Here is a 15,678-nt window from a genome sequence, read left to right as displayed (position 1 = left end):
CAATGGGTGGTAAACGATTCTCCGGGCACAGGCTTTGTAGGGAGCAGCCGGGACAATGTAGCATGGGCCTGTGCTCAAAGGACAGAGCACCAGAATTATTCTGCTGAGCTCTGCGTTTCCCGCCAAGTCTCCTCTCTGTTTCGCATGTTCAGCCCTTTTTTATCCTAGCTCCGTCCCCTGCTATCCAGTGAAAAGGTCGGTCCGGCTCTCTAAACTTTCCCTCAGACAACAATGGTGACAGTTCCGGCCCCGGTGAGAAAAAGGTACTCCTGGTCTGGTCTCTCTTCTTACAAAGGTTCTCACGGCAGGCGAGAGTATGATATGTAGGGATAGAGAGTTCCAGAGTACAGGGGATGCATGGGCAAAATCTTGTATGCAATAGTGGGAAGAGGAGATAAGAGGGGAGTAGAGGAGGAGATCATGGGAGGATTGGAGGTTGCGTGCAGGTAAGTACAGGGAGAGTAGATCATATATGTATGGAGGAGACAGTTTGTGGGTGGCTTTGTATGCCATGGTTAGGGTTTTGAACTGAGTCTCTGGGCAATGGGGAACCAGTGCAGGGATTCACAGAGCAGAGGCCTGGGAATTGCAGGAGGACAGGTGGATAAGTGGATAATGTGTGCAAAACTGTAAAGCGCTGAGGAATTTTGTTAGCGCTATATAAAAATAAAGATTATTATTATTATAAGTTGGGCAGCAGAGTTTAGGATAGACTGAAGGAGTGCGAGAGTGTTAGAAGGGAGGCCACAGAGCAGGAGGTTGCAGTAGTCGAGGCAGGGCATGGACTAGGGTTTTTGAAGATTCTTGGGTCATGCTACATCTAAAAGATCTGATTGTGTCAGAACTGCTGCACCTAGTAATCTACATGATACAGCATTGGATTCAGCTTCTCTTTGCCTACATTATGCTGATTTCAGATAAGGTAGCAAAACCCAGCTGATAGATTTCCTTTATGAATAGGCAGGAAGCCAGTAGGCTATTTTTCAGGTTGTACCTTAGAGCAAAAAAGAAAAAAAGTGTACTGGGTCATTCCACATCAAGTGGACCAGTTTTAAAAATCGTCCCCACTCGACCTTCTCCGATTTTGCTGAAAATTTATAAAGATGTACATGTATGTTTGAAAAGAGGTTCTGTAAATTTTTAGGGCCAGATCTCAAATACATTGGGCACTGTTGACCTTTCACTGGAGGTTCCACCAAGCCTGCGGCTTCAGCTAAGAGGATTTTGCAAACTTTGGCACATAGCCATTAGAGTTCTATACTGGCTATGATGCTGAAATTTGGCATACTAGCTCAACTTATGCTGCTAAACACGATAAAATTATTATCGGCTATGACAAAACAATATTTCAATTGCAATTCAACGAGCAACTGCATGGAATCAAGTTTTTTTTTTTACAAAAGAAAAAATTGCCGAAATACGGGTAGTTCAAGAGGAAAGGTTCAAATATGGACATACAATTGCTGGAACAAGAGAAAATCACCAGTTTATGCCAATTGATGACAAAAAGATTTGCATTTCAAGGGTGTCAAATGACCCATCATCTTTCATTGCCCATGTAGATAGATGTGTCAGATCAGAAATGCTTTTTGTGCCAATTGCAAACCTCCAGCCAGGGCAATACATTGCCTGCATTTACGATAGGAACTGGTGGATTGGAATTATTTCTGAAATTTCAGTCGACGAGCATGATGCATTAATAAATTTTATGCATCCTCATGGACCAGCTAGCTTCTTTCACTGGCCTGTGAGAAATGATACATGCTGGATTCCCGAGCAGTCAATCATTGCAATAATTCCAGCACCAGCTGCAACAGCAATGGGCCGACAATACAGCTTCTCTGAACCGATTACCGTATATACTCGAGTATAAGCCGAGATTTTCAGCCCAAATTTTTGGGCTGAAAGTGCCCCCTCGGCTTATACTCGAGTCATGATCGGTGGTGGGGTCGGCGGGTGAGCACTGTCATATACTTACCTAGTCCCGGCGATCCTGGCGCTCCCCCTGCCTGTCACACTGTCTCCGGGTGCTGCAGCCTCTTCTCCTGAGCGGTCACGTGGGACCGCTCATTAGAGAAATGAATAGGCTGCTCCACCCCCCATAGGGGCGGAGCCGCATAATTCATTTCTCTAATCAGCGGTGCCGGTGACCGCTGACAGAGGAAGAGGCTGCGGCACCGAAGAGCAGCTGTCCGGGGGAAGGAGCGGGACGCCGGGAGCAGGTAAGTATCGCATATTCACCTATCCTGGTTCCACACGCCGGGCGTCGCGCCATCTTCCCGGCGTCTCTCTCTCCGCACTGACTGTGCAGGTCAGAGGGCGCGATGACGCATATAGTGTGCGCGCCGCCCTCTGCCTGATCAGTCAGTGCAGGGAGACGCCGGGAAGATGGCGCCGAGGAGCTGCAAGACAGGTGAGTATGTGTTTTATTTTTTTTTATTGCAGCAGCAGCTATGGGGCAATAATGGACGGTGCAGAGCACTATATGGCACAGCTATGGGGCAGAGCACTATATGGCACAGCTATGGGGCAGAGCACTATATGGCACAGCTATGGGGCAGAGCACTATATGGCACAGCTATGGGGCAGAGCACTATATGGCACAGCTATGGGGCAGAGCACTGTATGGTACAGCTATGGGGCAGAGCACTATATGGCACAGCTATGGGGCAGAGCACTATATGGCACAGCTATGGGGCAGAGCACTATATGGCACAGCTATGGGGCAGAGCACTATATGGCACAGCTATGGGGCAGAGCACTATATGGCACAGCTATGGGGCAGAGCACTATATGGCACAGCTATGGGGCAGAGCACTATATGGCACAGCTATGGGGCAGAGCACTATATGGCACAGCTAGGGGGCAGAGCACTATATGGCACAGCTATGGGGCAGAGCACTATATGGCACAGCTATGGGGCAGAGCACTATATGGCACAGCTATGGGGCAGAGCACTATATGGCACAGCTATGGGGCAGAGCACTATATGGCACAGCTATGGGGCAGAGCACTATATGGCACAGCAATGGGGCAGAGCACTATATGGCACAGCTATGGGGCAACGGTGCAGAGCATTGTATATATGGCACAGCTTTATGTGGAGCATCTATGGGGCCATAATGAACGGTGCAGAGCATTATATGTGGCACAGCTTTATGTGGAGCATCTATGGGGCCATAATGAACGGTATGGAGTATCTATTTTTAATTTTGAAATTCACCGGTACCTGCTGCATTTTTCCCCCTAGGCTTATACTCGAGTCAATAAGTTTTCCCAGTTTTTTGTGGCAAAATTAGGGGGGTCGGCTTATACTCGGGTCGGCTTATACTCGAGTATATACGGTATGTTGCAAATTCAGCAACAATTTCAGACCACTTAGACTGAACATTATGGCTTGGGAACCAACAAAAGATACCCAATATTAGGCTTGGGATCCTAGGCAAAGACACCCACCCTCCGGCTTCGGAACCTGCGATAAAGAGACCGCCCGAGGCTCGCCTTGCACGGCTATCGGCCATGGCTCCTAGGCGATGGGACTGCCAATTCTCGAAAGACAGCATTATTACAATTCTTAACAGGATTATTATACCAATTCTTAGGGAATTGGTTGTGGTATAACCACCATGGACCAACGCAAGGGTTTGAATAGCGCAGTTACCATTCATTGCGTATTAATAAATAACACCATGTTCAGTGGCATTTTTCATTTCTTAAACTGAGAGACTCCAAAAAAAAAAAACAATGATCCTTGTAGAGAAAAATGTGCTCTTTCTAATGATATCAGAATTAATATATTTTAGGGGTACCCTTTTTGGGAAATTTGACCTAAAAATAGGTAAAATTCGTTTTTTTTAAGTTTTTCATCATATGTGGGTGTGAATATTTCCACAAATACATATGCTTTGACCGTGATATTGCAGCAATGCAAAGTCATGTAGATGTTTGGTGTACAGGGCAAAGCACCAGTTACTATTGGTTTTTGGTCTTGAGTTATATATGGGCAAAGTTTGGCATAAATTTTATGCAACGCGTTTTTCAAGCTACTTTGACACAAAATTGCGGCCGAAATATTGTTTTCTCATAGCCGGTAATAATTTTATCGTGTTTAGCAGCATAAGTTGAGCTAGTATGCCAAATTTCAGCATCATAGCCAGTATAGAACTCTAATGGCTATGTGCCAAAGTTTGCAAAATCCTCTTAGCTGAAGCCGCAGGCTTGGTGGAACCTCCAGTGAAAGGTCAACAGTGCCCAATGTATTTGAGATCTGGCCCTAAAAATTTACAGAACCCCTTTTCAAACATACATGTACATCCTTATAAATTTTCAGCAAAATCGGAGAAGGTTGAGTGGGGACCACTGGTCCACTTGACATGGAATGACCCTACTGCATTACTTTAGCATTACTAAACTACTACTTGCAGCATGCATTGACAACTCACCGTATATACTCGAGTATAAGCCGAGATTTTCAGCCCATTTTTTTTTTAGGCAGAAAGTTCCCCTCTCAGGGTCAGTGGGGGAGAACACAGGAAGAGCTGCCGGCGCCGGAGACCATCGGAGAAGCAGGGAAGTGCAGAGACCACGCCAGGAGGGTATGACAGGGGAGGGTGAGCCATGTGATATTCACCTGTCCCCGTACCACTTCCTCTGGCTGTGACATTCAGGTCAGAGGGCGTGATGACGTGTTTAATGCATGACCTCTGCCTGAACAGTTACTGCAGAGACCCGGAAGACACATAGGCGCGCGGCGGTGGAACGAGGACAGGTGAATATCGCAAGTGCTGGGGGCCTGAGCCAGCGGCGACTCTGGCACCTGGCCCCCATAACCCGCCGGTGAGATGAGAGGGGAGTATGTCTCTCTTTTTTTTTTTTAAATCGCAGCAGCAGCATATGGGGCATATTATTCTATGGAGCATCTTATGGGCTCATCAACTTTTATGGAGCATTATATGGGGCATATTATTCTATGGAGCATCTTATGGGGCCTTCATTAACCTTTGTGCAGCATTAAATGGGGCATATTTTAATATGGAGCATCTTATGGGGCCATCATTAACCTTTGTGCAGCATTCATTATATGGGGCATATTTTGCATGGAGCATCTTATGGGGCCCATCATGAACTTTATGGAGTATTATATGGGGCGTATTTTGTATGGAGCATCTTATGGGGCCCATCATGAACTGTATGGAGCATTATATGGATATTCAAAAACATATAACCTACTGATGTCTCAATTAATTTTACTTTTATTGGTATCTATTTTTATTTTTGAAATTTACCAGTAGCTTCTGCATTTCCCACCCTAGGCTTATACTCGAGTCATTAAGTTTTCCCAGTTTTTTTGTGGCAAAATTAGGGGCCTTGACTTAGACTCGGGTCGGCTTATACTCGAGTATATACGGCATGTGTTGGCATGATTAGAGTTGTAAATTAGTACAGCAAGTGATACAAAGAGAAGTAGCCAAAAAATAGTGCTGAAAGCATGATTTTTTCCAAAGTAATAACGTCCCTCAAAGCATCAGTCTTCAGCAATAACCCTAAAGCACTTATCCCAGTCTGCCACTGTTAGAGAACATTATCCTTCACAAATATTACAAACAGACCCACTGATCTTACAGTTATTCTACAAAACATCCTGAAAAGCTGCCTGGTGACTTTTTCAGTAGAGTCAGAAATTTAGAGATTTTTTTTAATTACTTCTATTTAAAAACTGCATTTTTACACTGTGTTCCAAATTATTATGCAAATTGGATTTAAGTGTGATAAAGATTTAATTGTTTTGTTTTTCAAATAAACTCGTGGATGGTATTGTGTCTCAGGGCTCAATGTATCACATAAATCAATCTTAAACACATGTGATAATTGGTTTTCCAGATGATTCTAATTAAAGGAAAACTACTTAAAAATGATGCTCCACATTATTAAGCAGGTCACAGTTTTCAAGTAACATGGGAAAGAAAAAGGATCTCTCTGCTGCCGAAAAGCATCAAATAGTGCAATGCCTTGGTGAAGGGATGAAAACATTAGAAATTTCCCGAAAAATTAAGCGTAATCATCGTAGTGTTAAGAGATTTGTGGCTGTATCTGAGCACAGATGTGTTTATGCTGATGAAGGCATAATGAGGAAGATTTCTGCCAGGCATGTTCATCGGATTAAGAGAGCAGCTGCTAAAAAGCCATTACAAAGCAGCAAACAGATATTTGAAGCTGCTCGTGCCTCTGGAGTCCCTCGAACCTCAAGGTGTAGGCTCCTTCAAAGGCTTGCTGTGGTGCATAAACCTACTATTCAGCCACCCTTAAACAGTGTTCACAAGCAGAAATGGTTGCATTGGGCCCACACATACATGAAGACTAATTTCCAAACAGTCTAGTTTACTGATAAGCGTTGAGCAACCCTGGATGGTCCAGATGGATGGAGTAGTGGATGGTTGGTGGATGGCCACCATGTCCCAACAAGGCCGCAACGTCAGCAAGGAGGTGGAAGAGTCATGTTTTGGGCCGGAATCATGGAGAAACAGCTGGTAGGGTCCTTTAAGGTTCCTGAAGGTGTGAAAATGACCTCTGCAAAGTATACTGCATAGAGTTTCTGACTGACAACTTTCCTCCATGGTATAAAAAGGAGAAATGTGCCTTCAGGAGCAAAATCATCTTCATGCATGACAATGCACCATCTCATGCTGCAAAGAATACCTCTGAGTCATTGGCTGCTATGGGCATAAAAGGAGATAAACTCTTGGTGTGGCCACCATCTTCCCCTGACCTCAACCCTATAGAGAACGTTTGGAGGATAATCAAGCAAAAGATCTATGAGGGTGGGAGGCAGTTCACATCAAAACAGCAGCTCGGGGAGGCGATTCTGACTTCATGCAAAGAAATACAAGCAGAAACTCTCCAAAAACTCACAAGTTCAATGGATGCAAAAATTGTGAAGGTGATATCAAAGAAGGGGTCCTATGTTAACATGTAACTTGGCCCATTAGGATGTTTTGGAGTTAAATAGATTTTTTATTCAGTTAATGTGACCTCCTAATGCTGCTAATTCCACAAATGAGCATTTTCAGTTCTTTAAAACATATCAAATGTTTAGAAATTCTACTGTGCATAATAATTTGGAACAATGCATTTTAAGTTTTTATTCATTTTGGAGATTATACTGTTATCATTGGGAGGTTTCTTCAATAAAATTCGATGTATACTCTAACGGGTGATTACTTTTATTAGCCTGACTGTCATTTGCACTGACCATTTAGGAAAATCCGATAAAAATGTCAGTTGCATAATAATTTGGAACATATTGTATAGACGAAACCTTATAAAAAAAAAAGTAAGTGGGAAAGCTAGAGATACCGTATGTACTCGAGTATAAGCCGAGATTTTCAGCCCAAATTTTGGGGCTGAAAGTGCCCCTCTCGGCTTATACTGGAGTCACGGTCAGCGGTGGGGTCGGCGGGTGAGGGGGAGAGAGCGTGTCACATACTCACCTAGTCCCGGCGCTCCTGGCGCTCCCCCTGCAGTCCCACGGTCTTCGGTGCCGCAGCTCGTCCCCTGTTCAGCGGTCACGTGGGTCCGCTCATTAGAGAAATGAATATGGACTCCACTCCCATAGGGGCGGAGCCGCATAATTCATTCCTCTAATCAACGGTGCCAGTGACAGAGGAAGAGGCTGCGGCACCCGGAGACCAGCTGTCCGGGAGAAGGAGCCAGGGACGCCGGGAGCAGGTAAGTATGTCCTATTTACCTTCCCTCGTTCCACACGCCGGGCGCCGCTCTGTCTTCGCGTCCTCTTGTTCTGACTGTGCAGGTCAGAGGGCGCAATGACGCATATAGTGTGCGCGGCGCCCTCTGCCTGATCAGTCAGTGCGGAGAGACGCCGGGACGGGACGCTGAGGAGCTGCAAGCAAGAGAGGTGAGTATGTGTTTTTTTTTTTTATTGCAGCAGCAGCATTATATATTGCACAGATGTGGAGCATCTATGGGGCAACGGTGCAGAGCACTATATATATGGCACAGATGTGGAGCATCTATGGGGCAACGGTGCAGAGCATTATACATATGGCACAGATTTATGTGGAGCATCTATGGGGCAACGGTACAGAGCATTGTATATATGGCACAGATTTATGTGGAGCATCTATGGGGTAACGGTGCAGAGCATTATACATATGGCACAGATGTGGAGCATCTATGGGGCAACGGTGCAGAGCATTATACATATGGCACAGATGTGGAGCATCTATGGGGCAACGGTGCAGAGCATTATACATATGGCACAGATTTATGTGGAGCATCTATGGGGCAACGGTGCAGAGCATTATACATATGGCACAGATGTGGAGCATCTATGGGGCAACGGTGCAGAGCATTATATATATGGCACAGCTTTATGTGGAGCATCTATGGGGCCATAATCAAAGGTGCAGAGCATTGTATATGGCACAGATTTCTATGGAGCATCTATGGGGCCATAATGAACGGTGCAGAGCATTGTATATGGCACAGCTTTATGTGGAGCGTCTATGGGGCCATAATGAATGGTATGGAGCATCTATTTTTAATTTTGAAATTCACCGGTAGCTGCTGCATTTTCCACCCTAGGCTTATACTCGAGTCAATAAGTTTTCCCAGTTTTTTGTGGCAAAATTAGGGGGGTCGGCTTATACTCGGGTCGGCTTATACTCGAGTATATACGGTAAGTATGCTTTAAAATAAATACATCAGGTTCATCATATAAAGCATGCAGTTTATATTGTGAAATCTGGTGACAGATCCGCTGTAAAAAAAAAATATATTTTTCCATTTATTTTCTGATAGGACTCCTTTCGACATTAAAATAATAGGTTACCTGCATTTCAACAGAAAATGTTTTTTTTCTGGAAAATTTTTGCCCATACACATCTTCGAGCCACTTTATTGTTAGCGATGTAGTGTTCTCAAACACTTGCACTATTTCAGGCTGCAATGATTCGGCTTCATCACTTTTGTTCTAAGACAGAAAATTAATAATGACAGAAAAACAAAAATAGTTTATTCATTTAAATAATGAAACTAAATACAGTGTCACTTGTACGTCAAACATCTTCAGAACGTACTCACCGATAAATCTGAATATCTTAGTAAACTTAGGATGATTTCTGCAGACAGGGCTGCTAGCTCACAAAAGTCCTTTAAAGATCCACTGGAAACAACAGCATGGTGCAGGTCAAGGCCAGCCTTACAACACTTCTGAAATGATTCAACATTCAATGGCCTACAAATGGTCACAAAAAATTGGAAAATGACAGTAAACATACAACAGTAGCCAACATTTTTGACTTTTGTTCAAAGTGGGCTCACACACAATTTTGCCTAAATATAGATTGCTTTGTAAACATCCTCCAAGAAGCACTTTTCAAAACCATCCAGGAGTGATTTGGTGATCAACAACACTCTCTCCAGCATGATGGAGGTCATGGTACAAGAGCAAATATGATAACGAAGTTGGCTCGATGAAGAAAACAATGACATTTTGTGTCCATGACCAGGTAATCCTCCATAAGAACCGGTGATTAGAGATGGGCAGACATCTGGATGTTCGGGTCCATCAGGTTCAGCCAAACAGTTACAAAAAGTTCAGGTTCGGGTAGCAGAACAGTACCTGGACCCCATTCACTTGAATGGGGGGCCCAAATATCCTGTGTTTGCCACGCTGTCATGTGCATGACAACGTGGCAAACACCGCTTCTGATCGGCGGTGAAATCACCAACGCCGGTCAGACAACCGCGGTTCCCACGGTGTCAAAAGACAGCAAAAGCGCACAGCTGTGCTCGGAGGTATTCAGTTTACCTCCTATCACTGGTCTCAGCTGATGGGAATACCGCTCTCATCAGCCGATGCCTGCTGCCGCTAATAACATTGAGAGCAGGAGCGGCTGATCGGATAGGGATAGTTCGCCGCACTTCAAATTCCGAGCAGTGAAAATTCTGCTGGTGAAATGCAGTGAATTCACCTCTGCACCGTGAGACTTTCTCACGGTGCTAGCTGAGATCTCACCGAGGTTACCGCAGTTCAGCCCGGCTGGGAACGTAACCTCAGTTACCCGATGTAACCTTGATGACATCACCGCTGGTCACTGAGGCCGCGCTCGCAGCAGCTCATTCCCCAGTGGTTCTCAGCCTAGATGGTCGCATCTTGGCACTGGCCAGGTTGAAATCTATCCCCCAGACGTGGAATTCAGCGTGGGAAAGAACAACAGACAGATGAGTGATATTGTTTTTTATTTTTGTTTTATTACAGGAGATGAGGGCTTCGGTGGAATTAAGCGTTAGGTGACTGTAACTGTTATATTTAAATACAAAAGTAAAAAAAGTGTGTTTTGCCTTATTTCAAATAAAAGACTTTATTCTGGCTGTGTCTTTATTTACCATGTACCGTAACTATAGTGAAGGAAATAATTATTTGATCCCTTGCTGATTTTGTAAGTTTACCCTCTGACAAAAACTTGTAAGAATATGGAAAGCTAGCACTCAATCAATATAGTTCACAGTGCCAGTGAACGGGATACTGGATCCTACAAACTGTAGAGTTAAAGTAATCACTGCACTCGTATAGTTCAAAGTTGCACACATCAAAGTTTTATTCGACTTGAATCAGTAGAAAAATGCTTGGCAAATTTAACGTTTCGGCCAGCCCGTGGCCTTGATCACAAAATCGCCTAATGGAAATATGTTGTTTAGAGTTAGGATACCGTATGACTGATGAGTCAGATAGAAGGACACGGTTGTGTAACCAAACTGATATGGTATAAACGCTTGCCCATGCACTATAACTGTTCCAACCGGAAGAGAAACAATTGCTGTCGTGTATACACAATCAGGAGTACAGACCAGGCTGTGTAGGTCCTGTTTCTTCTGGACTATCCCAAGGGGAGCAGGGCAAGATAGTGCTGTCTCATATATGTAATCAGGGGCACAGGTTAGGTTGTATAATCCCTGTGTGGTTTCATGTCCCAGAAGAAGCCAGGGGTAATATTAGTATGTTCTCCTCGTTTCCTGTATGTGGAGCAAGCGTTGGTGGCCAAGTGGGGGGTGCCGACACAAACCTGTGTCAAGGCAGTGCAGTCCAGAATCCTAACTCTAAACAACAGATTTCCATTAGGCGATTTTGTGATCAAGGCCACGGGCTGGCCAAAACGTTAAATTCGCCAAGCATTTTTCTACTGATTCAAGTAGAATAAAACTTTGATGTGTGCAACTTTGAACTATACGAGTGCAGTGCTTACTTTAACTCTACCCTCAGACAAAGACATGAACAGTCTATAATTTTAAGGGTAATAATAATAATCTTTATTTTTATGTAGCGCTAACATATTCCACAGCGCTTTACAGTTTGCACAGACTATCATCGATGTCACTGATGGGGCTCACAATCCCTATCAGTATGTCTTTGAAATGTGGGCGGAAACCCACGCAAACACGGGGAGAGCATACAAACTCCTTGCAGATGTTGTCCTTGGTGGGATATGAACCCAGGATCCCAGAGCTGCAAGGCTGCAGTGCTAACCACTGAGCCACCGTGCTGGGTAGGTTAATTTTAACGTTGAGAGACAGAATATCAAAAATAAAATCCAGAAAATACCATTGTATAACATTTATTTGCATTTTGCAGTGAAAAATAAGTATTTGATCACTTTGGCAAACAAGACTTAATACTTGGTGGCAAAACCCTTGTTGGCAAGCACAGCAGTCAGATGTTTTTTGTAGTTACTGATGAGGTTTGCGCACATGTCAGGAGGAATTTTGGTTTACTCCTCTTTCCAGATCTCTAAATCATTAAGATTTTGAGGCTGTCACTTGGCAACTCGGAGCTTCAGCTCCCTCCATAAGTTTTCTATGGGATTAAGGTCTGGAGACTGGCTAGGCCACTCCATGACCTTAATGTGCTTTTTGAGCCACTCCTCTGTTGCCTTGGCTGTATGTTTTGGGTCATTTTCTTGCTGAAAGACCCAGCCACGTCCCATTTTTAATGTCCTGGTTGTCACTCAGGATTTTACGTTACAGGGCTCCATCCATTCTCCCATTGATGCGGTGAAGTAGGCCTGTGCCTTTAGCAGAGAAACACACCCAGAACATAATGTTTCCACCTCCAAGCTTGACAGTGGGGACAACGTTCTTTGGGACATAGGCAGCATTTCTCTTCCTCCAAACATGGCGAGTTAATGCCAAAGAGCTCATCTGACCACAGAACCTTCTCCTAACTACTTACAATCTTCAGACAGGCCTGCACATGGACCTTCTTGAGCAGGGGAACCTTGCGGGCACTGCAGGATTTTAAACCTTAACGATGTAATGTGTTAGCAATGGTTTTCTTGGTGACTCTGGTCCCAGCTGCCTTGAGATCATTAACAATTCCCCCCCCCCCCCCCCGTGTAATTTTAGGCTGAACTCTCACCTTCCTCATAATTTATGATAGCCCACAAGGAGAGATTTTGCATGGTGCCCCAGATTGATGTCAATTGACAGTTATTTTGTATTTCTTCCATTTTCTTACCATTGCACCAACAGTTGTCTCCTTCTCACCCAGCATCTTCCTTATGGCTTTGTAGCCCATTCCAGCTTTGTGCAGGTTTATGATCTTGTCTCGGACATAATTAGAAAGCTCTTTGGTCTTGCCCATGTTGTAGAGGTTGGAGTCTGACTGATTAATGGAGCCCGTGGACAGGAGTCTTTTATAAAGGTGACAATTTAAGACAGTGGTCTTTAATGCAGGTAATGAGTTGATTTGGAGCGTCTAACTGGTCTGTAGGAGCCAGAACTCTTAACCCCTTTGACGGAATAGTACGTTAGCTGGCAGTATCCCCCGCTTTGAGGTGGGCTCCAGCGGTGAGCCCAGCTCAAAACCGCAACATTTCAGCTGTTTTCAACAGCTGACAAGTGCCCGCCATTAACTAGTTAAATGCCGCTGTCAAACTCTGACAGTGGCAATTAACAAACGCTGCCGGAAGTACGCGCACCGCTGACCCCCCGTAACGTAATCGGGGGTCATCAGTGCGTTGCCATCACAGCCAGAGGTCTCCTCGAGACCTCTATGGTTGTTGATGGCAGATTGCTATGAGCGCCACCCTGTGGACGGCGCACATAGCAAGCCTTTAACTCTGCTGCATAGAGGTGATCTGTGCATGACCTCTATGTAGCAGAGGCGATTGAGCAGTGGATGTTTCTAGCCTCCCATGGAGGCTATTGAAGCATGCCAAAATTTAAAAAAAAAAAGTGTTTAAAAGTAATAAAAAATAAAAAAAATATATAAAAAGTTGAAATCACCCCCATCAAAATAAAACAATAAAAAAAAAAAAAAATCAAACCTACACATATTTGGTACCGCTGCGTTCAGAATCGCCCGATCTATCCATAAAAAAACGATTAACCTGATCGCTAAATGGCGAAGCGAGAAAAAAAAAAATTAAAACCCCAAAAATAAGATTTTTTTTGTCGCCGTAACCTTGCATTAAAATGCAATAACGGGCGATCAAAAGAACGTATCTGCACCAAAATTGGCACACAAAACATAAGACCTCACCTGACCCGAGATCACGAAAAATGGAGACACTACCGTTATCGGAAAATGGCACAATTTTTTTTTTTAAGCAAAGTTTGGAATTTTTTTTATCCACTTCGATAAAAGAGAACCTAGACATGTTTAGTGTCTATGAACTCGTAATAACCTGGAGAATCATAATAGCAAGTCAATTTTAGCATTTAGTGAACCTAGCAAAAAAGCCAAACAAAAAACAAATGTGGGATTGCACTTTTTTTTGCAATTTCATCGCACTTGGAGTTTTTTCCCGTTTTCTGGTAGTCGACGTGGTAAAACCAATGGTATCGTTCAAAAGTACAACTCGTCCCGCAAAAAATAAGCCCTCACATGGCCATATTGACGGAAAAATAAAAAAACTTTATAGCTCTGGAAAGAAGGGGAGCAAAAAATGAAAAAAGCTCAGGGGTTAAGGGGTTAATGGTTGGTAGGGGATCAAATACTTAATTTTCACTGCAAAATGCAAATAATTTCATATACTTTACACAATGTGATTTTCTGGATTTTATTTTTGATATTCTATTTCTCAATGTTAAAATTAACATACCCTTAAAATTATAGACTGTTCATGTCTTTGTCAGTGGGCAAACTTACAAAATCAACAAATGATCAAATAATTACCATATGTACTCGAGTATAAGCCGACCCGAGTATATGGCCCAATAAGATGCTCCATAGAAACATTTGCCCCATATGCTGCTGCTGCGATTAAAAAAAAAAAATGACATACTGACCTCTTATCCTAAGCAGGAGGGGACACCGACACTTGTGCCATTCACCTGTCCCACCGCTGCGCGCTGCTGTGTCTTCCGCGTCCTCTGCACTGACTGTTCAGGCAGAGGGCGGCACGCACACTAAACACATCATCATGCCCTCTGACCTGAACATCAAAGGCAGAGGATGCGGAAGACGGAGCGGCATGCAGCGGTGGAACGGGGACAGGTGAATATCGGAATGCTCACGCTCCCCCGATATACTCACCTGCTCCCGGCGCAGACCCTGGCAGCTTCTCACTGACAGATGGTCCACGGTGCCGGCAGCTTCTCCCTGTGTTCAGCGGTCACATCGTACCGCTCATTAAAGTAATGAATATGCGTCCATATTCATTACTTTAATGAGCGGTACCACGTGACCACTGGACACAGGAAGAGCTGCGGGCGCCGGAGAAGCAGGGACATGCAGAGAAACACCGGGAGCAGGTAAGTATGATTTGACAGCTGCCGCTCTCCCCCTCCCCCACCAACCCCCTGGGACAACAACTCGAGTATAATCTGAGAGGGGCACTTTCAGCCTAAAAAAAATGGGCTGAAAATCTCGGCTTATACTCGAGTATACACGGTATTTCCTTCACTGTATAGGATTAGCAATGGATGGGTGTCTTATAGACGCCTCTCCATTAGTAATCCGTGGGCTTGAAGTCACCGGACAATACAAAGGTGACATAAACCCCACAAATATGGACCCCATTTGCCACTGCTACAGAGCAAATAGGAAGAGCCGGGAAAAGCGCCAGAATTGACACATCTAATAGATGCGCATTTTCTGGGCAGCTGTGCGCTGATATTTTTAGGCTGGGGGGGAATATCCATGGCCCCTTACCAGCCTGAGAATACCAGCCCTGAACTGTCTGCTTTAGCAAGGCTGGTTGTGAAAAATGGGGGGCCCCACGCCGTTTTTTAAATTATTTATTTAAATAATGAAAAAATACGGCATGAGGACTCAATATGTAAACATTGTGTATTGCTGTTTTATTAATGTGTCCGAGATTGTACTACTGTTTACTATTGTGATTCTACGGCATTGTATAACATGTATGTAATTAGTCCAGGGTTAGAACAGGTTAACAAAAGGGGGCTGGGTTACCAGTCTCAAAGAAGCCAGAAGTGTGGGCTTCTGGAGCAGAGTCCGGGCACGCTTGTCCATGGTAGAACGTGCTCCAGTACTGGGAGCGGAATATACCCCTAGAGGAAAAAGGTGCTGCCGCAGGACTGCCAGGCAGCGAGAACGGGCACTAGGACTGAGCAAGTGCCCACCACAGGACAGTTTGCTCCCTGGAACTGGACGGAAGCTGCTGAGACAGAATATCTGGATAGGGGCCGTGCAGG

General features: G+C 44.4%; 1 protein-coding gene across 1 annotated transcript in view; it reads right to left on the bottom strand.

The window, feature by feature from the left end:
* Positions 1 to 15,678, bottom strand: part of RNF213 (ring finger protein 213) — a 244,566-nt gene that overhangs the window by 132,982 nt on the left and 95,906 nt on the right. Inside the window, exons 13-14 of the mRNA XM_077266309.1 lie at positions 9,100 to 9,253; positions 8,849 to 8,989 (exon numbers count right to left, since the gene is read on the bottom strand). Of these exons, the coding sequence (XP_077122424.1) occupies positions 8,849 to 8,989; positions 9,100 to 9,253 (295 nt within the window). The remainder of the gene's footprint in view (positions 1 to 8,848; positions 8,990 to 9,099; positions 9,254 to 15,678) is intronic.

The sequence above is a fragment of the Ranitomeya variabilis genome, chromosome 5 (genome assembly GCF_051348905.1).
Source record: "Ranitomeya variabilis isolate aRanVar5 chromosome 5, aRanVar5.hap1, whole genome shotgun sequence".
NCBI lineage: Eukaryota > Metazoa > Chordata > Amphibia > Anura > Dendrobatidae > Ranitomeya > Ranitomeya variabilis.
Note: the sequence above shows the minus strand (reverse complement) of the source record. Positions and strands in the feature narration are given on the sequence as shown.